The sequence below is a fragment of the Eumetopias jubatus genome, unplaced genomic scaffold (genome assembly GCF_037043125.1).
Source record: "Eumetopias jubatus isolate StellerSeaLion01/CBP00866 unplaced genomic scaffold, mEumJub1_p1.0 scaffold_15, whole genome shotgun sequence".
Lineage (NCBI taxonomy): Eukaryota > Metazoa > Chordata > Mammalia > Carnivora > Otariidae > Eumetopias > Eumetopias jubatus.
Window position 1 is genome coordinate 912,732 of NW_028274821.1, and position 24,852 is coordinate 937,583.

The 24,852-nt window shown below is 62.4% G+C and overlaps 1 protein-coding gene across 1 annotated transcript; it reads right to left on the reverse strand.

Moving 5' to 3' along the window:
* Positions 1-4,726: 4,726 nt before the first annotated feature.
* NINJ1 (ninjurin 1) lies at positions 4,727-14,826 on the reverse strand. The gene is made up of 4 exons (XM_028093064.2): positions 14,689-14,826; positions 8,074-8,299; positions 7,291-7,452; positions 4,727-6,484 (listed from the first exon to the last, which is right to left on the reverse strand). Exons 1-3 carry the CDS (start codon positions 14,761-14,763, stop codon positions 7,298-7,300), a joined length of 456 nt encoding a protein of 151 aa, XP_027948865.1. The 5' UTR covers positions 14,764-14,826; the 3' UTR covers positions 4,727-6,484; positions 7,291-7,297.
* Positions 14,827-24,852: the final 10,026 nt, after the last annotated feature.

The window sequence follows — 24,852 nt, forward strand, 5'->3', positions numbered from 1 at the left end:
TGAGGAGGTGTGAGGAGGACATGCGGTGGGAGGAGTACATGAGGAGGTGTGAGGAAGACATGCGGTGTGAGGAGGACATGCGGTGGGAGGAGTCCACGAGGAGGTGTGAGGAGGACATGCGGTGGGAGGAGTACATGAGGAGGTGTGAGGAGGACATGCAGTGGGAGGAGGACATGCGGTGTGAGGAGGACATGAGGAGGTGTGAGGAGGACATGCGGTCTGAGGAGTACATGAGGAGGTGTGAGGAGGACATGAGGAGGTGTGAGGAGGACATGCGGTGGGAGGAGTCCATGAGGAGGTGTGAGGAGGACATGCGGTGGGAGGAGTATATGAGGAGGTGTGAGGAGTACATGAGGAGGTGTGAGGAGTATATGAGGTGTGAGGAGGACATGCGGTGGGAGGAGTCCATGAGGAGGTGTGAGGAGGACATGCGGTGGGAGGAGTCCATGAGGAGGTGTGAGGAGTATATGAGGTGTGAGGAGGACATGCGGTGTGAGGAGTCCATGAGGAGGTGTGAGGAGGACATGCGGTGTGAGGAGTCCATGAGGAGGTGTGAGGAGGACATGCGGTGGGAGGGGTCCATGAGGAGGTGTGAGGAGGACATGCGGTGGGAGGAGTCCATGAGGAGGTGTGAGGAGGACATGCGGTGGGAGGAGTACATGAGGTGTGAGGAGGACATGCGGTGTGAGGAGGACATGCGGTGGGAGGAGTACATGAGGAGGTGTGAGGAGGACATGCGGTGGGAGGAGTCCATGAGGAGGTGTGAGGAGGACATGCGGTGGGAGGAGTCCATGAGGAGGTGTGAGGAGTATATGAGGTGTGAGGAGGACATGCGGTGTGAGGAGTCCATGAGGAGGTGTGAGGAGGACATGCGGTGGGAGGAGTACATGAGGTGTGAGGAGGACATGCGGTGTGAGGAGGACATGCGGTGGGAGGAGTCCATGAGGAGGTGTGAGGAGGACATGCGGTGGGAGGAGTCCATGAGGAGGTGTGAGGAGGACATGCGGTGGGAGGAGTCCATGAGGAGGTGTGAGGAGGATATGCGGTGGGAGGAGTCCATGAGGAGGTGTGAGGAGGACATGCGGTGGGAGGAGTCCATGAGGAGGTGTGAGGAGGACATGCGGTGGGAGGAGTCCATGAGGAGGTGTGAGGAGGACATGCGGTGGGAGGAGTCCATGAGGAGGTGTGAGGAGGACATGCGGTGGGAGGAGTCCATGAGGAGGTGTGAGGAGTACATGAGGTGTGAGGAGGACATGCGGTGTGAGGAGTATATGAGGAGGTGTGAGGAGTACATGAGGAGGTGTGAGGAGGACATGCGGTGGGAGGAGTCCATGAGGAGGTGTGAGGAGGACATGCGGTGGGAGGAGTCCATGAGGAGGTGTGAGGAGGACATGCGGTGGGAGGAGTCCATGAGGAGGTGTGAGGAGGACATGCGGTGGGAGGAGTCCATGAGGAGGTGTGAGGAGTACATGAGGTGTGAGGAGGACATGCGGTGTGAGGAGTATATGAGGAGGTGTGAGGAGTACATGAGGAGGTGTGAGGAGGACATGCGGTGTGAGGAGTACATGAGGAGGTGTGAGGAGGACATGAGGTGTGAGGAGTATATGAGGAGGTGTGAGGAGTACATGAGGAGGTGTGAGGAGGACACGCGGTGGGAGGAGTACATGAGGAGGTGTGAGGAGGACATGCGGTGGGAGGAGTACATGAGGAGGTGTGAGGAGTACATGTGTGAGGAGTACATGAGGAGGTGTGAGGAGGACATGCGGTGTGAGGAGTACATGAGGTGTGAGGAGTACATGAGGAGGTATGAGGAGTATATGAGGAGGTGCGAGGAGGGTATGGGGAGCTTGAGGAGTATATGAAGACATGAAGAGGTGTGAGGAAGTTAAGGGGGATGTGAGGTGTGAGGAGTACATGAGGAGGTGTGAGGAAGTTGAGGAGGTGGAGGAGAATGTAGGAGGTTGAGGAGGTGTGAGGAGGGTGTGATGGAGAGTGTTGGTGAAGAAGGGGTCTCCTGGTGGAAGGATTTTGGGCTCTAGATGCCTTTGCTTGGGCGGATGTGGTTAGGGCCATGTGGTTAGGGCCGGGTGAGGACACAGCCTGGTGTTTGTGGAGCAGGAAATGGCAGCTGCATCTTGCACAACACAGCGCTCCCTCCCGGGAGAGGGTGGTGCTGACTGCAGGTGCAGTGACCGGGTGAAGGTGCTGACACTGCTGGATCCGGGGTTGTCATCTCCAGTTCCCCTGGGTCAGCGTTCTTCGATGGGCTCAGCAGGGTCCGGTTTTCCCCCTGCCCCCCAAAAGCTCTGTTCAACACCAGGCCTGACAACCCCTAGATTGGCCTCCTGCGGGATGGGCCCTGGGACCCACTGTCACACAGATGGGATGAAGGTCCCTCAGCACCAGCCAGGTGGCAGCTGGGACCCTGATTCTTACGTTGCCTGGAAGGGGCCAGGCCCCGTCCCCCCGCTGAGGGGCTGGGCTGGATGTGGGGGGGGGTACTGCTGCCCTGGGGCAGCTTCCTCAGACCCCACACACGTCCCCTTACATCAATACTTGAGAGAAAGAGAAACAAAACATCAAAACCTTTAGCTCCCTGATTTTTAAAAGTAATCCTAGAGAAAAGCGGAATTCAATTCAACTCAATTCAAGTCAGGTGGGAGAGGAAGCGCCCGAGCAGGGGAGGAAGGCAATGGCGGCTGGCCGCCTGGTGTGGGGAGGAGCCAACAGCACCCACCTGGTCGCAGCCTCACGCAGCCCCACTGCCTCGGGCCCCTGGGCTGCCCCAGTCCTTCCTTCTCCCAGGTCAGTGGCGCCAGGGCCTTGAAGGGTGGACAGTGGGGAGGAGCGCCAGGGACGGGGACCCGCCGCCTGAGTAGACCCAGGAGGTTCCTGGGAGGGACAGCGGGCGGCCTTGGCCTACAGCGCAGAGCTGCTTCCTCACGTGGGGACGCTGCCCGCGCGGCCCGGGGATGACCCGTCCACCCCTACCGTCTGTTACCTACCCTCCACCGCTCACCTACCAGCCCGTCGTCCTAGCCCAGCCATCAGCTCTCTCCGGTTAAGCACACCCCTCCGCTCGCTCCCCCAGGCGGCCCTCCATCTCCGCAAGCACATCTGGCCCCTCAGGCCCCTGTCTAGCTCGCAGGGCCATGGTCCGCCCCACCCCCCGCCCCGCAGGGCTCCGTTGGCCCCAGTTTTCTGACGCACTCGCAGGGCCTGGCTCAGGTGGACGAGTGAGTAGGTCTGCAGCAGACATTTACTGACCGCCAACTGTATGCCAGACATGGTGCCAAGGACACAGGACACAGGTGGTGGCGTCGACCCTCAGGAGCCGGGCAGGTAGGACCCTCCCTCTCTGGGGGCAGCCCTGGCCTTGAGCCAGGCACGGCAGGGGTGGGCAGGGCTCAGACATGGGCCTGGGGGTACGCCGTGGATGCTGATGCCACAAAGGCAGAGTAAACCCAAATGACCTAGGGTGACAGTGACCAGTGGAGAGGGTCGGAAGGACCTACAGGAGGACCTCAGAGCTGAGCCCGACCCTGGTTATCGGCCCACATACCAAGGTCCTGAGGTGGAAACACATCTGAAGGGTCAGGGGGCCGGAGTGGCTGCCGAGGCTTGGGCCTGGGAGCTGGTGGTGGGGAGGTGGGGGGCACCTGAGGACAGCGGACTCTCGGGTCTGGGACGCACAGACCCGCCCACCATCTCTCTGTCCCCAGTGCCCCCAGCACCTGTGAAGGCCAGCCTGGCTTGGTGACCCCCGGGGCTCAGTCCAGTCATCTGGGGTTCACCCCTGTGGCGTGTGCTGACATATTTCCTGTCCTGGTCAAAGGAAGAGCTAGGCCATCTGTTGGCCATGTCCCTCGCGCTCCCCATGTGACTACCGGCCAGCCCACATCACTGGCCACAGGCCACTGTGGGCACAACCCCAGGGGCGTGGTGCAGGGCGGCGTCCACCTGCTTCAGACCCTGGGCAGGACTGGGCCAGGGGACCAGGCTGCCCGGACATGGGGGGGTGGCCGAGGGAGAGAGGGGCAAGGGAGACAGGATGGGCTGACAGGAGGGCCAGGTTGTGGGGACAGGTCACAGATGTGAGCCGGACCCCCCCCCGCCCCCCCACCCCGCTTTCTGTCAAAAGCCAAGTCAGTGAAGGGGAGACACGCCTACGGAAGCCAGCAGCCAGAGGGCTGGGCTAAGCTCCAGCCCCAGGGCCATTCCCGAGTTTGAGACCTTCGCGCCACCAGACCCCAGGGCTGGCCGCCGTGCAGCCCTGCATCTGCCCCTGCTCAGCGGGGCTCATGCTCGTCAGCCCTACTGGAGACATGTGTCCACCCTCTGCCCACCTGCTCCTCATGCTTCTTCACGGACCTTGTCCCACACATGGATCACTTTTACAAACCCTCTTTGCAGGACTTGGAGCTGCTCGCCAGAGCAGAGGGCTGCCCTGGGGCCCGTGCGGTCCAGCACTTTTCCACCTTGTTTCATCCATTTCCCCAAGCTTTTTCTTGGAGTGTTTTGTTTGATTTGGGGGGGGGAGGGGCAGAGAGAGAGGGAGAGGGAAATTCCCAAGCAGACTTTATGCCCAGTGTGGAGCCTGCCACAGGACTCAATCCCACGACCCTGAGACCATGACCTGAGCCGAAATCAAGAGTTGGACACTCAAACGACTGAGCCTCCCAGGCGCCCCTTTCCTGGAGTGTCTTAAAGCAAAGCCTGGCCCATCTTACCCACAAGCACTTCTGTTTATTGATCACTTTGTGGGAGCTGACCAGGGGTCACCTGATCATTTTAAGGAATGGGGTGTTGGAGCTGCCCTAGGTTCAGATGGCAGAAGGGCCTTGGAGCTGGAAGGTACCCCACCCGGAGGACCAGGTGAGGGTGTTGCCACATCAAGGATGTGAGGGGTGGGGCCAGTGGGGGTCGAGAAAGAGGGACCAAGGGGGCAGAGAGCAAGGGCTCAGCCCTTGGAGGTTGCAGGGGTGGACTGAGAGAGCAGGGGGTTCCAGCCAGCAAGGGGACCCTTGGGGACAAGCCCTTGCTGGTATCTGCCCAGCTGGTGTCCCTGACCAGCAGCGCTGGGCACCCCACATGGGCCAGAGCTGCGGGTGCAGAGGGGAGACCCATGGGCACGCAGACTGAAGGAAACCTGAGTGCCGTAACTTTCCATGAGGTCATGGATTGTGGGCCACGTGCCCTGACAACACATGGGAGTGACATCTGGCTGCTCCCCAAGGTCATCCTGCACACCGTCCTTCCCCTGACCTCTTCAGAGGAGGGTCCAGGTCTTGGCTTCTGACCCCAAAAGCCACCAAAGTTGATGGGGGACCCGTAGACCTCCTGTGGCCGTGACACAGCACCCGGGGCCAGTCCTCCTGAACGTGCCCCCCTGCGCCCCGGAGCCAGAGCTATGGGTGGGGTATGCAGGGTTTATCCTGCTTATGAGTCCACGGCTGCCTGACAACGCACGCACAGGTCTGCAGTGTAGACCAGAGTGCTGGATCGGGCTGGTTTTCTGACCTGGTCATTGTGTGTGGTCGTGTCGGCAACCTCGGAGGCGCCCACGGACCCTTCTGGCAGTCGGTGCTGCGTGCTGTCCCTCACGGGAGCCACGGCCACCCTGGAGAACCCTTCCAGGGCTGCAGGCCGTGGCTGCCCCTCACAGATCGAACAAGGACGCGCGGTGTCATCCTGGGGCTACGGGATGAGCCATTTCTGCAGCTCTAATGTGCATCTCAATTAAAAAAAGATGCCAGGCACCGGAGCTTCAAGAACCCGGTTTCTGCCTCAAAACTGTGCCCTGACATGCCAGACGCCAAGGAGCTGCGTGAGCCCTCGGTCCCCGAGAAGGCGCCCATGGTTGGGACTGTGACCCCACGACGGCCCGGCAGGGTGGGGAGGCCCTCACAGGCTGGGGGGCCTGGGGACATAATGCAGGGCCAGGCCCGAGAGGGGAGGAGGCGCGTCAGCTTTATTGGTCATTGGTGCTTAGAAATGTGGGGGCTCGGGGCCCTGCTGGTGGAAGGTGTGTGCAGGGCCTGTGGCCAGCTGGGGCCAGCAGTCCCGCGTCCTGGGTCAGGAAGCACAGATGCCATGGGTCCCCAGCGTGGGGCCTCAAAGCCCAGATGCTCGTTGCACTGGTAGAGGCAGGGGTCTCCTTGTCCCTCCGGATACGTCCTGGGACCAAGGCCAACAGGGTCCCCTCACCCCCATCCTTGGGCTGCTGTGTGTCTGTGGCAGCCATGACCCTTCCCCACTTCTGTCCCCTGGGGCACGCTCCAGGGGGAGGGGCAGCCGAGGACGGAGCAGGGCCCGCGCTGGCCTGGGGTGGCCTAGCCACGGGCGGCTCATCCCAGGACACAGTCTAGTGGGGCCCGCCTGGGCTCTTGCGGTTGCCGGGAGTGCCCCGCACTGGGAGGTGGGCCTCAGGGGGGAGGTGGCTCCGGGATCTGGGTGGCTATGGCCGGGTGCGATCCGGGGACATCTGCCAAGAAGGGAGAGGAGGGGTGTGAGGGCCTCCAGTCCCGCTCTGGCGGCCAGACTCGAGCCCCGAGCCCGCGACAACTCCAGAGGTGGAAGGGCCTGATTCTGACCTGGGCAAGCCTCAGTTTCCCTGGTTGGGTCACTGTCAGGATTTAAAGGGGGGCCTTGGAGAGCAGAGGCCAGTGGGTTGATGATCAGGGAGGGTCAGACTGCGTCTGGGGCACACAGCAGGCAATTAATAAATGGCTTGGTCACCATGCCCCGAGCAAGGGAGCAGGCTGGCATCCAGAAGGTTCCACGGGGGTCGGACTTGACAATAAACCAGGGCCAGCAGCCAGGCACTGAGTGGAACCCCAGGTGGGGCTGACGGCCATGGTGTGGGCAGAACGGACACTCCCAGCCGGGCCACTGCTGAGGGTCCCACCTCATCATCTGCCGGGGTGGGGTGGGGGTGCTGGTGGGCAGACGGCTAGCAGTGCCCACCCTTTCTCTGGGGCAGGCCCAAGGCCGGATGCACCTGCGGTGAGCAGCCCCGGCCAGGGCCCCAGATGCAGGACACCTGACGCGCTGGACCTGCTGACCTTCTGCATTGGCCCTTGAGACACCCGGGGGTCACCCAGCCTCCCTGCAACTCCTGCTCCCAAGTAGGTGACCTTGGGTGGGTGCTCACCTCTCTGAGCAAGGACAGGGGACGAGCATGGGGGGCACATGGCCAGGCATGCCCACCCTGTGAGGCCCAGACAGGACAGACGCTGGGCAAGAAGTCTGCTCACGGTGGACAGCAGGGGCCGTGCCCTTCTGGCTCACCTGAACCCTACTGCCGCGGAGCCACGTCCATCACAGGCTTCTGGATGCCGAAGGCAGTGATGAAGATATTGACCACGACAATGACGAAAACCAGGCCGGTGGCCAGGTTGTTGAGGAAGTCCAGCTTGGCGTGCTTGGCAGGATTGTTGAGGTCGTACCTAACTGCGGGCACAAGGGAGCAGACACTGCACGGGGGCCCTGCAGCCCTTGGGCCCGCTGCCTCGTTTGGGGTGAGATCTGGGCCTGTGGCCTCAGCCCTGCAGCCCTGCTTCCTCCACGCACGGAGCTCAGAGTGGCCCGGTGCCGGAGCCGAAGAGCCAACCCGGGGCGCAGGTCTGGACTGTAAGGCACAACGCGCTGAGTGCACACAGGGAAGCCCCGTTCTGAGTGCCCGTGTGCGATGTCTAGCGATCTTCACGCCTACCCAAGGCCCTGTCCTTACGCCCACGTTATAAGTGGGGGAACTGAGGCCTGCGGGGTCAAGTACCTGCCCCAGGTCACACAGCCAGCAGTGGAGGTGAGCCCTGACCCTCAGCTCGGGGGCAGGACCACCACTGGAGGGTTACGTTTTTCTATATCCTCAGCTTGGGTGGGTGGAAGGGCAGAGACATGGGGGGGCCCTCTGAGGGCCGCACTGGGGAGCCACATCCTGACCGCATGGCTGATGGGGGCCTGTCAGGTGGTGAGCACCCTGTCCCGGGGGGTATGCAAGCAGAACCAGCAGATCATGGGCGGGGCCGCCCCAGGGCCCTCCCCCCATGGGGGCCCCGCCCAGGCTCACACCAAGGAAGATGAGCAGCACGCCCACACCAATCTGCAGCACGAGGGAGATGGAGATGAGGACCACCAGGGGGACGAAGAAGGTGAAGGCGGGGCCCTGCTCGATGATGGCCTTCAGCTGGGAGGCGTTGGCCATCAGCAGCGCGATGTCCAGCATGCTCTCAGCTGCGCTCTTCTTGTTAGCGTAATGGTTCACGTTGATGGGCCGGTTCCGGCCCCAGCGGGATGGCTGCGGGGAAGGGGTAGTCAGCCTGGGACCAGCAGGGGTGTGGGGCTTGGCGGGGCCTGCAGGACCCACCCCGGGAATCAGGTCCTGGGGGAGCCACGGCCTCAGCACACACACTGGTTTGCGACGAGAATGCCTCCATCCTGCCCGGGGTGGGGCCCTCCGGTGCCTTCCCTGCGCGCCCGCCGGTGCCCCTGCCTGCCTTCCGCCCCCGGGTGCAGGCCACGTCCTGCTGGGACGGTCCAGGTCCCCGCACGCTCACCCAGACGCCTACCAAAGCGGGGCTACAGTTGAACTCAGCTGCTTCTTCAATTTTTATTTTTACAAACAATTTTGAACCACATGATTGATGTAAACACCTGGAGCCTCGGGAGCTGAATGCGCACACACGACACCCTCGCGGCCCCCAGGCCACCCCTCTGGAAGCTGCCTCCTGCCCTTTACTCAGTATCTGTGATGAAGTTTGTCCCCACAGTGCCTCGGGCACGCGGCACGGGGCACTTCCCGTCCAGGCTTCCCTGCGCCTCTGCCTGGGAACGGCCCGGGCCTCAGAGCCAGGTCGCAGGCCACTCCTCTCGCCCTCCAGGCCCCACCCAGAGGTCACTGCCTCCAGGAAGCTCCTCTCTCCTGGGCTGCAAGGTGGGGGGAGGCGGGAGAAGGCTCCCCTCCCTCAGTAGGCCTCCCCCAGCTGCCGCTGGCCGGCCCCTCCCCAGGCCCGCAGGACAAGCCCGCACCCCTCAGCCCCAGCCCCTTGTCCACAGGCCCAGCACTGCGGCCTCCTGGGGCACTTGGGAGCTCATGTTTCTACTGTCATGAAAGATGCAGGCCCGGGGGCAGGCTGCCAGGGAGGGGCCGAACCAGCAAGGGAGAGGCCCCTCCACTTTCTGCAGCTGGAAATCGCACCCCGGAAAATCCTGAACTCCAGGAGCGGGGGCGGGAGGGGGCTCGCTGTGGCGGCCTGTCTTGTTAAACGTAAATGTAATCTGGAATAACATGCCCTGGAGGAAGGGCCGCTGGGCGTGCCGAACAGCGGCGTGGGACCTGCCTTGCCTTCCTTAGCACCAGCAGCTAAGTAGCAAATCCATTGGGTTTAAAATTCCAGATCCAAGCCCCACAGGGAAAGCAGCTCCTCGGACCCAACCCCCAGCACTGCTTCTGGAATATTCCACCCACAGCCAGGCCCCACCGCTCTTCCCCCGAGCCTCCAGCTGCACCGCCGCTGGGTGGGCCACACCCCAGGCCTCACCCATCAGGGCACAGCCCCTCCTCCCCCCGGGGTCTGGGCACAGGCAGCCCACCACCTAGGGCCTGGGCTCCCACAGCACCAGGCTGTCCCCCAGGTCTGCCCTTGCAAAGCTGCCGGGCTGGCCACGCCTCGTCCCGTGAGCACTCCTCCAGAGGGGCGGGTTTCCCGGGGTGTTGGCCTGCGCTGGGCGTGTGCTCTAAGTTCCACAAACCAGAAGCGCCCAAGCAGCTTCCCTCAAGGCCACCACAGTGCTCATCCGGTCCCCAGTCCCGGGGAAAAGAGCCAGCCGCACACACACATGGACACACGGGTACGGGTACACGTGTATAGGCATACGAACAAACACATAACCACGCAAGCACACACACACATGCATGAGCAAGCACACATGCACACACGTGCATACACCAGATGCACACCTGCACGTGCACACATACACACACAGGTGTACGTACACAGCACGCGCGCGCACACCAGATGCACACCTGCACGTGCACACATACACGGACACGCACAGGTGTACGTACACAGCACGCGCGCACACACCAGATGCACACCTGCACGTGCACACATACACGGACACGCACAGGTGTACGTACACAGCACGCGCGCACACACCAGATGCACACCTGCACGTGCACACATACACGGACACGCACAGGTGTACGTACACAGCACGCGCGCACACACCAGATGCACACCTGCACGTGCACACATACACGGACACGCACAGGTGTACGTACACAGTGCACGCACGCACGCACGCACGTGTAGGCTAACTGCCAGCCTCTGCGGAGGAGGAATTCTCTTCCCTTCTGAGCCCCTCTAGACCGTTTGAGTCCTTTATAAGACACGCACGTTCGAATACAGAAGGACGCCTCAGCGCCCTGTGTCCCTGCTCTCCTCCACCCCGGGCGCAGCTCACTATCTTGCTCATCCTTCAGCTGGGTGTCCTCCTCCGGGGCACCCCTCCAGCCCTGTCCTCACACACACTCACTGTGGGTAAACTGAGGCTAGCACAGGAAGCACCTTGTCCAAAGCCAAGAGCAAGTGAGGGCTGCACTTGGAACCCAGGCCCCAAGGCTCAGAAGCCCCCTGCAGAGGGGGCTGGGGTCAGGGCCAGTCTGTGGGCGCTGTGCACTCAGAGGCACCCCTAGGCTCCAGCTGTGTGACCTCAGGACAGTCAGCACCCTCTGGGCCTGTCTCCCATGTGTGCAAGAGGGCCAGGAGCATGCAACCTGTGAGGTTCCGATGGACCTGGCCGCTGCCTCAGAGCCCCAGGGGGCGAGCCAGGGCCCGGGCCACGCGCCCCTCCTGGGGCAGGGCACTTCCTGCCCATGCCACCATCCGCTTCCTGTTGAATCCGTGCAGTGATAGGGGGAGCCAGCGGGAGCCCAGCCCGCCCCGCTCACCACAGCCTGGCCATGTAGCCTTGACAACACGCTCCCCCGCGGCTGGCCTCGGTCTCCCCATCTGTAGGCCCCGGGCCGCACTCTGGGAAGCTCTGGCGCCCACAGAGTTCCCCACTAACGGAGAGGGAGCATTAACCTCCCTCTCCACAGAGCGGGGGCCCGCGGTTCAGGCGAGCTGCCCAGGGCAGAGCACAGCCCAGCAGCCCCCCAAGTACAGGCTTGGAGTGGCAGGGGGACTTTAGGGCCTGGGTGACGGCTGAGTCCCAGCGAGGCCAAGGTTCTGGGAAGCCCACCAGCGTAGGGTCGGAGGGCGGCAGGAGCCCTTGGCCTGAACTGACTGACTTCCCGGAGCCACGTTGGGAACCGCCTGCAGAGGCCTCTGCCCGTGACCTGAGTAGTGCAGGGAGCAAACACCCTGGTTAATGTGTCCCCAGGGCCACGGGACTTCCCCAAACCTCAGTGGTGGTCCCAGGAGCTGGGTGAGTTCTGGGTTTTTTCCCCCTAAAAGCCAGGAAGGCGCCTTGTGGGTAAGGAGCCAGAGGAGAGCAGGGAGGCCCCCTTCTGTGGACAGAGGGCCTTGGCGTGGCTGTTCACGGGCAGCCAGCAGGGCTCAGGCCACCTAGGCCAGGGCCACTGTGCTGTGCGTCCTCAGCTCAGACGGGGAGGGGGTTGGGATCTGCTGCACCCAAGCACCTGGTTCTGGCCACAGCTTAATGGATGCTGCAGTCCAGCCCAGGCCTGGATGGGAGGAGATGGGGGTGCCCACCACAGCATCCTGCTCCCCTGGGAGATGAGACCAGGCCGGAGCCCACTGAGCCCCTGCAGGACCCAGGTGTTTCGGTTACGGATGCCCTCTGGTCCTGCCTGCCCTGCCTGCCACTGACCCCAAACCCCACGTAAGAGTGTGGGACAAGAACCCCTGCCCAGAGGCACCTTCGTGGTTCCAGAACGAGAGACCTAGGCCCCCACCAAATCCACGACATCCATCAGCTGCCCGGCTAGGAGCTAGGGTGGCACTTCCACACGCACCTCTCTCTAACACCCCTGAATCCCACACCTGGGTTCCTTGCCTCAGTTCCCTCATCTGCAAAATGGGCAGATGGGACCGAATGCAGGTGTGGAGGCCCCTGGTCTGCTGGAGCACAGCCAGCCAGGGCACACAGCCTCCCAAACCAGCCGCACAGATGTGTAACAAAAAATCCGTAACAGGAGAAAGGTCAAGCCCAGGAAATGGCCGTGTGAGCTGAGCAGGACCCAGGACTCCGGATCGTGGCCCCTCTACTGGGGCACCGTGAGTACCAGTGGGAGCTTTGAAGTCCTTCCTTCCGGGAAGGGACCTGAGAACCTAGAAGGGTCTGGCAGGGCCTGGGTGTCCATCACCTGACCCAGCAGAGTGGGCCAGAGCCCACCGCTCAGACGCGGCATGAAGGCCGCAAGGCGCGTGCCTGCCCTGAGAAGTCTCTGGATCCACGTCAGTGTCCCAGCAGGAAGTCCTGTGGAGGGGGGCGGATTTCCCGCAGCAGCTGGGCCACGGGCTGGGCAGACCTGCTTCCTGTGGGCTCAGCACTGGCCCGCAGTGACCCCACAGCCATGTCAGAACTTGGCCAAGACCCTGCCAGTCTCGAGATCTGCCGGGAAAGCAGAAGTGAGGAAAAGAGCGAACTTCCCAGGGGCAGCTAAGCTCTGCACAGCCCAGATGTGGCCCAGGAGCCACATTCCACCTTGTCTGGCTCCCTCCCTGCTGTGTCCTCAGCTGGCTGTGACCCCAGTGTCTGCCACCGCCAGACCAAGGCAGGTGTCTCCACGCCAAGATGCAGCAGACATGACACAGCCAAGGGCCATTTTTCACAGTAAAATTGACGTTTACTATTCCTCCTGCCTCCAGCCGCAAGCCCCTCCTGCAGAGAACCTGGACAGCCCGGCCTCGTGAAGTCGTGGGGACACAGGTGCGGGGGGCACCTGCGGGGTTCACCTGCTGTCGGGCTCTTCCCTGAGCCAGGCCACCTGGAAGGTGAGCGACCTGCCCCACTATGGCCTGCAGCGGGTGTCCGGAGACTGACAGGGGCTCTGGACCTGGGCCTCCCAGTCAGTCCTCCCACCACCAGCGGTGCGCTGGGGACACAGGACCAACCTAGCCCAGCCAGTCTGCCATCCAGCGCTCCTGTTCCGGGTGGTACATCTGAGGACCCCAGCAAGACTTTCTTCCCACCCTGACCCTCGTGCAAGGAAGGCTGTGCCCGTCCACAGGGGAAGTGCTGCCCCAAAGTCCTCTCCAGGAGCGGGTCCTGTACGGCGGGCAGGAATGTGACTACTGTGTGCCCAGCACACACATTAGCCCATGGTGGTCCTCACCATGTTCTCGGAGAAAGACACCGCTCTCACCCCAGGTCACGGATGAGAAACTGAGACAGAGTCACAGACTCAAAAACACAGCAAGGCAGGTTCTGAAGATGGGAAGGCAAGGCAGAGGCTAGGGAGTGGTGTTAGGGGGTCCCGGCCCCAGGCAGCGGGAGCAGCGGCCTTGAGGCTGCCCACCTTCCTGGAGCCTCCCTGCCTGTGAATGGAGACCCCCCCCCCCCAGCCCACCACGCTGGCTCTCGGAGCCACGGAGGGGCCTGACCTCCTGTCACACACGCCTCCTCCCCAGCCCTGACTTCCTTGGTGGTCCAGCCCTTGGGCCTTTCCGTCGCAGTCCTCTCTGCTGGGACACCCTTTCCTACACCGCCATGCCACCCGCCACTCCGGTCTTGCTGTACCTGGTGCCACCGTCCCCACTGTGCAGGCCTCCCCACCACCAACCCAGGGACAAACGTCCTGTGCCACCCCAGGGCTGTCAAGCTTTACTGATGGGTCAGCACGGAGGCTGAGCCGCAGGTTTCCACCAAAAACAGGCAAGGATGACAAGATTACTGCATGGGGCCACCTGCACACAGGGGGGCCTCCCCCTGCCCCCGGGGGGGCTCACTCACCCCACATGTCCTCCCACACTCGGGCAGCGCTGCCCCAGTCTGGTTCACTCAGCGCAGAGACGGCCATCCCTGCCCCCATCCCCAGGGGGGGTCAGAAAGTGAAAGAATTTTCAAAGTCAACAAGTCACCGGAGGGCCATGCCCAGGACCGCACCACAAACAGAGGCGCTGGGGAAGTGCTGGGCCCTGGGAAGGAGGCATGGCACCCCCGGACAGGACCCCGGGGCGGAGGGGCGCAACCACCCCTCAAGTGGGAGTCGGGACCACTGCCCCAGGGCCTGCGGTGGGGACAGGAGCGGGGGCCACAGCCGCCCCAGGTTCCCCACCTGGGCAAGCAGCAGACAGTGCGGTCGCGGTGGACACGGCGGGTGACGTAACCGTCTGCCCGCTGCTGGCGTGGGGCCCGGAGGCTGGGATCCCGCGCGCCTCGGCGCGCAGCAGCGGGAGGAGATGCCGGGGCCGAAGTTAGAGGCCCGCGCGGAAGGCGGGGGAAGGTGGCGCCCAGGCCCCTCCACCTCGTGGCTCGGCGTGGGCACTTCCCAGCCGGACCCTCGCCCCTGCCGGAGTGGCCGGAGCCCCGGCGCCACCGCTCGGACCGACGACACGGGACGAACGGGGCGCGGGGACCCCAGCACCCTGCAGTGCGGAAGCGGCGCGCAGCCGGCCGGCGCCCCCAGGTAGGTGCCTGGGGAGCAGGGGGCGCGGGGCCCAGAGAGGGCGGGCACCGGCCAAGATCGTACAGCGGCGCGAGCGTAGCGGGGCTTACCGAGGCGTCCGGCGAGCCGGGCGAGCCAGGGCGCAAGTCGCCGTTGAGCTCGTACTCCTCGGGGCCCGATTCCATGGTGCGGCCGCCAGAGGCGCCTCGCTCGGGGCCTGAGCGCCGCCCGCGCCGGGGTCGCGGGGACCCGGCTGCGCGCCCGCCCCCGGCCCGCCCCCGGCCCGCCTCGGACTCCGCCCCCGGCCCGCCCCGCTGCGCCCGGACTCCGCCCCCTGCAGGGGCGGGGGCCCGCGGGACCCACAAGACCCCCCCCCCCCCACCGCCGGGGGCTCCGGCGAGGACAGCGGGGGCGGCGCGGTCCCCCCAGGCCCGGGCCTCGCGCGGGCGTTGGCACGTCCGCTCTGCCCCAGTCGTGGATACTTTTAATCTGTGAAACGAGGCCAAGAGCCAGCCTTTCCCGGGCCACTTCGCAAACTGCTGGGCGTGCCAGGAATGCGAGCGCGCCGCGGCCACGGCGTGGGGGTTCTCCGGGTGCCGCGAAGCCGGGAAGCCCGGCCCGCACCCTGGGCTCCCTGACCCTGGGCCCCCCAGCCTCTGAGCCTGGCCTCCCGCACGCTCGGGAGGTGGGGGGAGGCAGAGGGCCAACGCCGCGGGTTGGGCCCGCTTGGTGCCGGCCCCCGCCCTGTTGGCGCAGCCTCCGTGCCCCCTGGCGGGAGGCAGGCCCCGGTGCCTGGGGTGGCGCCCCGTGCCCGGGCGGGCCGCGGCGGGTGTCCAGAGCGCGTCGGCTACCCCAGCCCTTGGCTCAATCGGGTCCAGTTTCCCAGGGCGCCCGCATGACGCGGTCCGCTCCCAGGCATCCGAAGCCAGGCGGGTGCGGAGGGGCCGCAGGGGCGGGAGGGGCCGGGCGTTACCTCCCGGGGCTGGTTTGTACCCGGCCACTGTGTCCTCTGGTCCTGACCCTGAGGTCGCAGCCAGGCCCAGCTGGTTTTCTTCCCACTTCTGCCGCAGTGTCTACTGATGTCTCCCCCCGGGCACCCCTAGTGTGCAGCGCGCGCTAGGCCACCAGCGGCTCTGGGGCATGCCATGGTCCTTCTCAGGGCCGAGCAGGTGCCAGGCTACCGGACTCTATAACCCTGAACCATCTAGCTGGGTGGGCTGGGGCAGGTGGCTGGACCTGTCCGTGTCAGCTTCCCGATCTGTGACGGGGGAGTGGTCTTCTTAGGCCCTGTGGGCTGATCTTTTGCCCTGCCCATAAACTGACATCAAAGAAGGTCAGCAGCAGTGCCCCAGGTCAGGCAGCAGCAAGTTAGGTCGCTGAGCTGGAGGCTTGTTCATTCACCCTGGTCAGCATGGGTTGCCTACTGTAAGCCAGGCCCTGTTCTAGACCCAGGGGGCCGCAGCTTGTGGGGCGGCCCTGCCTGCGGCCGGGTGCATGGCTTGTCTTACAGCCTTGGGAAGTGGGCTCTCCCCGTCACCTGGCAGGGGAGGAAAGTGAGGCACAGCTGGGGAGAGGCCCCGGAGGATGAGCTCAGAACTCCTGGGATGGTTGTGGGCCGTCTAAGCAGCAGACGGAACGCTCCCCCAGGTCCGCATGGACAGCAGGTGGGCACCGTGGGACTGAGAACCCAGAGCCTGCCTTGCCCAGGGTCCTGGCCACACTCCAGGCTGAGACCTCCCCTCCCCAACCCCACGCCTCACCCCTGCTGGGAGAGCAGTTTTATAAGTGAAACCGAAGGCATGGAAAACACAAGTCACCTGGAGTATTTCTCAAGAAAAGGGATCTTCCACTAAACCAGGTCTGGGCCCTCCTGCTGGCCTTCTTCTCCTCCCTGGTGTGGGGGGCAGCATCACCTGCTGGGTGGTGGCACCGCGGCGGGGACCGTCCCAGGGCGCGGCGGCCCAGCGGGAGGCGGAGGGAACTGAAGCTCGGGGACCTGGTCAGTGCCTCTGTCCCTCCCCCCGTCCTGCCTCCCGCCTGTGAGTGGGCACTGTGCAGTGCCCCGGGGTCTGGGCGGGCATGGGCACGGCACCCGAGGGCAGTTCTTCTCACGGAGCCCATACCTGACTGCAAACACGCCGCTGGAAACCCCGAGTTTTAAATGTTAACACCTTTCACACAGGAGCACCCCCCCCACCTAGGGGCGGCGCCAGCTCCTGGAGCGGCCAGAGAAAGGGTCCTGAGGGTGCAGGGGAGGCTGGGAGGGGAGGGGTGGGGAGAGGAGAGGACCCGGGGAGCCTCAGCCCCTTCGGCAGGTGAGAGGGTCTTGGTGGGCCATGTGGGGGCTGCGGGCAGAAGGCTGGGGGTGGCGCTGGGTCTGCCATCCAGAGCATTTCTCCTGCAGGCCCCAGGGCAGCTCAGAGCTGAGGTTCCCCGTCTGCTCCGTCCAGAAGGAGGAAGTCAGGAAGGATTCTGCTGTAACAATTCAGCATTTACACCTGGGTTTGTAGCCCCCCCACATTTCACCTTCCTGGGGTCGTGGCGGGGACCACAGCTGGGGCTTGCCCTCCAGGCCTGCCCTCCCTGGAGTACCCTCAGGGAGGGACTTCCTGGCTCTGTTGTGTCATCCTCATTTGCCTGGGAAGTGTGTTTCCCAGACTGTTCCCAGCATAGACCAAGAGGGTTTCAAATCCTCCTGCAGAGACCGGCAGGGGCGGCCGAGGTGGGTTCGGGATGCTGAACTGAGCTGAGGGTCTGTGGACAAGTAATGATGGGGAGCGTCCCCGGAGAGGTGGTGGGCCGGGGAGGGGTGGGCTGGCCGTGCTCCCGCAGAGAGACGCGGGGACGCCCAAGCCACACATACCTTCAGACACAGCTGCACACAGCGTCTCCACAGAGCTGTGTGCTAGGGACACGCTTCTGTCTGACAGATGGGGATGCCGTGAAGATGAAGCGTCCCAGCCCGTTTGACACCAAGGCCAGTGTCCGGCGTGTGGGGGCTGTGGAGCTTCTGCCGGCCTCCATCACCTGGAGCAGGCCCCAGCAGTGATGACTCAGCCGGGCAGTGGGACAGCTTCATGCCCCAGGTGGGCAGAGCCCAGGACACCTGAGCAACATCCCTCCTGGTGGGGAGGGACTCTGGCCTCGCCCACCCCCCAACCCCCCAGAGCTGTGTCCCCGCATTACCACGGGGAGAGCACAGTGCGTCACCGTGGGCTGGGAGGACGTGTGTGCAGACAGGCCACGTTTCCTGAACAAGAGACTTAGGCAGTCTCAGGGTCTCTGGCCCCTCTGTCTCCGAGAGGCGCGGATCCCTGTGGGCGGTGTTTCCGTTTTACGCAGGGAGGGGCCGGTGGGGGAAATGTGGCCTGGCACGCCCCAGGCGCCCCAGCTGAGCGAGCCTGTGCTCGGTCCGGCCCGCACATGCCCACCGTCAGGGAGAGCCGACGGCAACTGGCACACCCTGGGACCGCGACACGGCAGCGGCTCTGTGCGGCCCAGGCTCTGTGCGTCTGTCAGGTACTTGCAGGGACCACAGCTCCCACCAGATGGGGGCTCGGAGCCAGGAGGTGGGAGTCCCCACTCTATGTCCAGAAGGTTAGAGGGAGACAGCCAGGCCGATGAGGAGGTGCTGTGCCATCACCCCCACTTTAAAGACAAGAGAGGCGTGTGCCAAGGTCACGCAGGCGTGCCCAGGCAGGGATGGTAACAGGCCAGGTAGTGTGACGTGGGCACGCACGCAGGTGTCTGCCCCACCTCCCACAGTCCCCCAGCGAGACGTGACCCGCCGAGGCCACCCAGTAAGACGCAGCGGGCTTCAGAGGGCTCTGAACCCCAGACACAGATGAAGGGAGTGTCCACCATGGAAGAGACACTGAGTTACGGCCATCCATGTTTTGGAATGTTGGCTAGCCATTAACAGAGCATGTGGGTGGCAGGCTGGCTGGCCTGGAGGGACTCGCCTCGGACCACGGAGAGAGAGCAGTGACAGGTGGCTTCCTCCTGAAGCCCCGACCCCTCCCCCCAGCAGGGTGGGGCTGACTCTGCTTGTCATCCCTAGGCATCTGTACCCAGCAAAGCCCTTGTCCTGGGCAGCCAGGTGGCAGGGTCCATGGTCACCTTCACTGTCGGTTCTTCCCTTCTCCCTCTGTCACAGACTGCTGATTTTTAGCTCAGCAAATGGCTTCCTAGAAGAGAAGCTGTGTTTCCTGGCTCTCCTGCAGCTAGGGGTGCCCGGGTGGCTACATTCTGGCAGTGGAAGGGGGCGTGCAACATCAGGGAAGGGTCCTGAAATGGAGGGGGTGAGCCATTCTTTATTACTTCCTCCTGTCCGCTGGGTGGAATACAGATGTAATGGCCAGAGCTCCAGCAGCCACGCTGGCCCATGAGGGGAACTTCGGCCTGGGAGTCTCATACAGCAGAGCTAAAGACAGAAGGAGCCTGTGTTCCTGGTGCTTGGCTCCCACACCTTCCCTGGGCTGCCCACCTCAAGACTTCTTGGGTGTGAATAAGGGAAAAAAAATCTATCTTATTTGGAGGTTTCCATAATTTTGGGGGTTTGTGATACTCACTGCTGATTTAGATCATATTTTTTAAAATTGTGTTGTTTTTCATTAATAAATAAATTTTCTTCTTTAAACACAGAACATAGATTGAATCACTCCCCCAATCCTATTTTGAAGATGATGTCATTGGCCAGCTTAAATCTCTCTCTCTTTTTAAAAATATTTATTTATTTATATGAGAGAGAGAGAACATGAGAGAGAAAACATGAGCTGAGCAGGCAGAGGGAGAGAGAGAAGCAGACTCCCCACTGAGCAGGGAGCCCGATGCGGGACTCAACCCCAGGACTCTGGGATCATGACCTGAGCTGAAGGCAGACACTTAACCCACTGAGCCACCCAGGCGCCCCAACTCTGAAGTCTTCTTGAAAAAGTCCTTGCTCCTGGTTCCCCAACAGTTGAGACCCCTGCACCCTCCCTTCCCTTCAGCTTCCCCTCTGCCCTTCTGTTTATTCCATGGACTCTATACTTGAGGGCCTCTGTGCTCCCCATTTACCCCATCTGATCAGGCCTCCATGTGGGTGGCTCCTTCCTGTTCACCTGATCACAGACCATCTGGCAGTGGCCCTCGGCCCCCCTCACCGTGCCCTGGGGCAGCTCCTGAAAGCACCATGCTTATTTAGGTGCATGTTGTCAGCCCCTTCCCTCCCAGACACAAAGCCCCAGGCGCTGCTGACCCTTAGCCCACGCCCTGTGCTGCCCAGGGCATGCCCTAGCCATGTGTGCTTTGTCCAACCTGCAGGCAGCCCTCAGCCCAGCTGGCTCTGTCCAGCCGGTGCTCCGCAAACCACTAATGACAGAGCTGCTGGGCTCCAACTTCCTGGCCCTGACATCAACTGCTGACTCGGGCCATCAAGCTGATGCGCTGCAGGTGATCGCGGGGTGAGGATGTGTGTCTGGAGTTCCAGCAGGGCAGGTGGCCTGTGGTTTGGCGAAGAGACATCGCTGGCAGGTCAGGTCTAGTCTGGCTTCCTCCCACCTTTCCTAAAGGTCAGCGGCTGACCCTGGCCAGTCCAGGGAGCTGGCTGGGCTGAGGGCCCAACTGCAGGCCGAGAGGAGGTCCTCTGGGCAGGCAGTGGCTCCTCCTTAGTAAACCAGGTCAGAGAACAGTTGCCGAGGGACCTGGGGGGCCCAGGCACACCCGACCCTCAGCCTCCCTTCCCTGCTTGCCCAGCCTAGGGCCAGAGACTTCTCATTCTCCAAGTCTGGGGGTCACCTCCTCCAGGAAGACTCCGGATACGCCCAGGTCTCTCCCTGCCCCTCCCAGGGACACCCCCACCCCCCACCGCGCTCATACACTGAGGCTCAGGGCAGCTTCCGGGATGCTTCCTGCCACTGGGGTCCATGGCTTATGACCAGAATCCCATAGGTTATGACCAAGTGGAGACACCACCCCCAGGAGGCCAAGGATGGAACTAGCAGGAGTTGCTAAGGGACCTGGGCTGGGGCCTTGGTGTGCAACACCCATTCTACTATGGGGAAACTGAGGCTCCCAGCAGGGAAACTTGAACCCAGGACTCCCTGAGCCCACCCCAGCACCCCCAGATGGGTGCTGGGAGCTACCTCGAGGCCGTGGTGGGGCACACAGGCATGTCTGGCTGACTCAGGGCCTTTCCTCTGGCCCACCTCAGACCCCATGCTGACCACAGCTTTGCTCTCCTCGGGGAGACCTCTGCAAATACCCCAGGAGCTGTGGTGGGGAGGGGCTTTGGACCCAGGAGGCATGGATCCCTCCTGCCCCACCTGCCCTGAGGCTCACAAGCCTGCCCAACACCATGTGGCCCCCATGCAGAGGATACCTGTGCTGCCTCTGGTTCTATGGCTGCGTCACAACCAGTGAGGGACCCAGCTCTCTGTCCCACCCCCAAGTCCCGGGGAGGCTGTGCAGCTGGTCTGTGCACCCCAGTTTGAGCCCCAAGGTGGGGATTTAAGTCAAGTCATGGATGTGACTGAGGGGCACCGAAAGGGAGGGCCTCACTTCTGAGCACCCGCCTTGGCCTCACACAGATGCTGTCACTCATCATCACTTAGCTCGGGGCACATGTCCCTCCGTGCAGGAAAGTCAAGGCTTGTCAGTGTGGTGTGTTAGGAATGAGTCTGCATCAGTTTGGGGGAGAAGGAGGCCCGCGGATGGTCTGTCCTGGTCCCAGGGCCGGCCGGCATGGTTTCCATGCAGCTGGGTTCCTGAGGACCAGCCTGTCACCGGTCACATCTCCTGGTTGATGAGCAAACTCGGTCCAACAGATGGCAAGGCTGCCTGCCTCCTGGTAAAAGATTTGTCATTGACAAGCAGGGGTCCTGGAGGACCTTTTTCTAAGAACAACTGCAGAACAGGGGGCCAGGCGGGAGCAGGCTGCCCTTTGCTATCTGCCCACCTTTGGAACACCTGGTCTGTGCTTCTCGGTCTGAACATGTTGGGCTCATAGCTCTTCTTCCAGGCTTCCTTGGACCCATCTGGCCGGTGAGTTCTTCCCTTGCCATCTGCCAAGGTTGATCAGAAGGGCTGCAGAGCTAAGAAATTCCATTTTTATTTCACAGCGGCTCCTTCCTGAGGAGAGGTGCAGAGCAGCTTGCCCAGGAAGCAGGTAGGCAGGCGTGCCCTGGTGGCTGGCTCTGGGGGCGGCTGGCCCACCCCAAGGGCTCCTCCTGGGCCCACCACTGCTCAGGGGCTGAGCCACCCGACGGCTGGGGCCCCAGTCACATAGTCAAGGCAGGTCTGAGAACCTGGACGTGCTTGTGACCTGCTAGCCTATCCGTGGGGCTGACTGCCTGGCCAGCCCGTGGATGCTGTGCACGCTGCTGAGAGGCTGCAGTCTCTGGGTAGGCTCCAGTCTCTAGGTAGTCGCCCCAAAGTGCCACGTGTTCTGTCCCTGGCTCTGGTGCATCCAGGCTGGCAACAGGCCCGGCCCTGGCAGGCCTGTTGCTGGGCAGAGCCCAGGACAGCATGCAGCCAGCTCTCCCTGAGGGCATCTCACAAGTCGATGGAAACCCATCCAGCACAAAGGGACATTTATCGAAGTAGATGCGGTGTCTCCGTCTGAACGCAGGGAGGACAGAAATAGCCTTTCACGGAGCGCCAGCAGGGCTGGGCTCTCCGCTTTGGAGAGTGTCAGTTTCCCAGCTCCTCTGAGCTGTGCGACCTGGTCCATATTCATGGTGAGTTCCTCTTTGTGTCCTGGGCAGGGGACCCTGAGAGGGGGAGTGGGGGGAGGGAGGGAGGGGGAGGGGGGGAGAGAACGGAAAGGGGGAAGTGGTTCGGTCACTCCGCTCTGCCTCAGTGACCCCCTGTGGCGTGAATGCGGAGAACTTAGAGCTCACCTGATGCTCTCACTGACGTGCGCTCTTGGTAATATGATAGCAGGTGGCCTCACTCCAGGAAGAGACTCAGGTGTCCCTGAAAATGGCTACCCTTCCTCTCCCCCTCCCCCCCTTCACAAGCTTTGCTTGTGCTGCTCCTTCTGCCTATAATGTCTCTCCAAAAATGCACCAGTAAGCAACAATTAGGTCCCATCTGATACCTATAAAGAATTTTAAAAACTTTAATGTGCTAAAACCAATGCTAGTAATGTTCTGAAGAGGCTAAGTAGCTCAGTTGCTACTAACAGAAAGTTCAAAGACTTAACTAATACAGGATTTTTCTCTCACATGAAACAAGCCTGGAATTAGGAAATCTAAGGCCAGGATGACTCCTCCACAGTTTCACTGGGGATTTTTCTTCTCTGCCTTGTGTAATGTGGAGTTTCCATCCTCAAAGTAGCCTCACGGCCCAAAATGGCTGCTGGAGATCCCACCATCAGTGCAAGAAGCAGGTGTAGGGGGCAAAAGGGGGCTGGTTTCCAGTTGTCTCTTTCCCCTTAAGGAGCTTTGCAGATGAATCTATATTATTCTGCTTCCGTTTCATCAGCTCCACCTTGCTCCAGGGTGGGCTGGGCAAACTGCCCCCCCCCAGGATGAAACCAGGGCTCATTCCTGAGGGCCGAGGGTGGGCAATCTGTATTGTCTGCTGTGGGCTGGCAGAGCCATGCAGTGGCTGCGCCCTTCTGGACGGCATACGTTACCTATTGACTGTGAGGGCGCAGAACGCCCATTCCCTAGATTATTACAGGGAAGCTGGGGCCCTGCCCCAACAGAGGTCCCCGGATACTGACAAAACAAAGGAGGGATGGGGCGCTGAGCGCTATGAAAAGCAAGAGGCTAGAGGCCTCCTGGAGGGGCTGCCCACCCCTAAGATGGCCCCGGCCTCCTCACATCCCGGGTCACGCCCTTCTGCAGTCTCCTCCCCCCGCGAGCCAGGCGGCCTGTGTGACTGGTGACCGGTTGCGGAGTGAGCTGGGTGCCCTCTGAGGCCGGGATGTAAGGTGCCCGTGGCTCTGCCCTTCCCTCCTGGGCCACCTGCTCCGGGGGAGCCGCCCCCACATGCTGAGGACACGCAGGCCGCGCTGCAGAGAGCCCGGTGTGGGCAGGAGCGGAGGCCCCCAGCCAGCAGCCGGCACCAGCTGCCCCCCAGGGAGGTAATCTCCTGGAAGTGAGTCCCCGGCCCTGTCAAGCCTTCAGGTGAGACCACAGCCTCACGAGAGACCCCGAGCTAGAGCCACGCTGCAGACTCGCTCCTGATTCTTGACCACAGAAACTATTAGAGACACTGAATGATTACCGGTTTTTAAGCCACTAAGCTTTAGGGCCCTTTGTTTGACAGCAATAGGTAAGTAAAACCGTACTTTGGTCCTGAGGCCAAGCTGCTCTGTGGTGTCAGCATCTTGGAGTGGACCCGGTAGGATTTGTTTCTCACTCATGCACGTCGGATGTGGGTGGGGGCTCCCTGCTGGTCACCCAGGGACCCAGCACTCTCCGGCGCAATGCCAGGTCACTTCTCCCTTCCAGCGGTGGAGTTAGTCATGTGATCACACCCGGACCTACGTGGCCAGGAATGTACTGATTTAAACTCAGCACTGTCTGCCAGAGGCAATCACAAGGAACTTCAGATGCAGGTAATACCACTGCGGTGACGTGAACGGTGATGTCCGAAACACTGACATGCTCAGCGAGGTTTCGTCAGGGTGGCGGGAAGGGGTCTTCTACCTCTGCTGACTTGTATGCTTTTTCCAGTGGGCACATGGCCCCTTTGCAAGCCGGCTGGCCTCCTCCTCCATCTGTCACGTACGGTTCTGTGTGTGTACTTCCCAACCACAGTACCTCATAACCAGACAAAAAAGGCAGAATAAGAGACCTACACGGTGATGCTGGTGGTTTTGACCCCTAATCGAAGGCATGTCTATTGGCTTCACTGTCTCCTGTCCGTTGACATCTTCCCAGCACTCCCGAAGCTTCCCTGAGTGTGGATGCACATGGGGACACAGGCCAGGCAGGAGAGGGGACGCTTCAGACAGCACCAGGTTCCTGGTCCTGTCTCCCTGGGCTCCTAGGCACTGCCCACTCAGCCCAAAATGAGACCTCCACGTAAGGCTGTGGACATCTCCCCCCTCACTGGTCCCTGATGCCCATGTTCCCCCATGATGCCCATGCTCCGCCATGACGCCCACAGCCCCCAGGATGCCCAGAGATGCCCCATGATGTCCACAGATGCCCCATGATGCCCACATCCCCATGATGCCACAGTAGCCATGATGCCCACAGACCCCTGTCATGCTCAGGTCCCCCCATGATCCACACAGCACCCCCAGGATGCTCACATCCCCATAATGCCAACATCCC

Coding starts and splice junctions, on each gene's coding strand:
- NINJ1 (XM_028093064.2), bottom strand. CDS start 14,763: ATGGAATCGGGCCCCGAGGAGTACGAGCTCAACGGCGACTTGCGCCCT. Junction 8,300..14,688: donor CCGGCTCGCCGGACGCCTCG/GTAAGCCCCGCT, acceptor CCTTCCCCGCAG/CCATCCCGCTGGGGCCGGAA. Junction 7,453..8,073: donor CGTGCTGCTCATCTTCCTTG/GTGTGAGCCTGG, acceptor TTGTGCCCGCAG/TTAGGTACGACCTCAACAAT.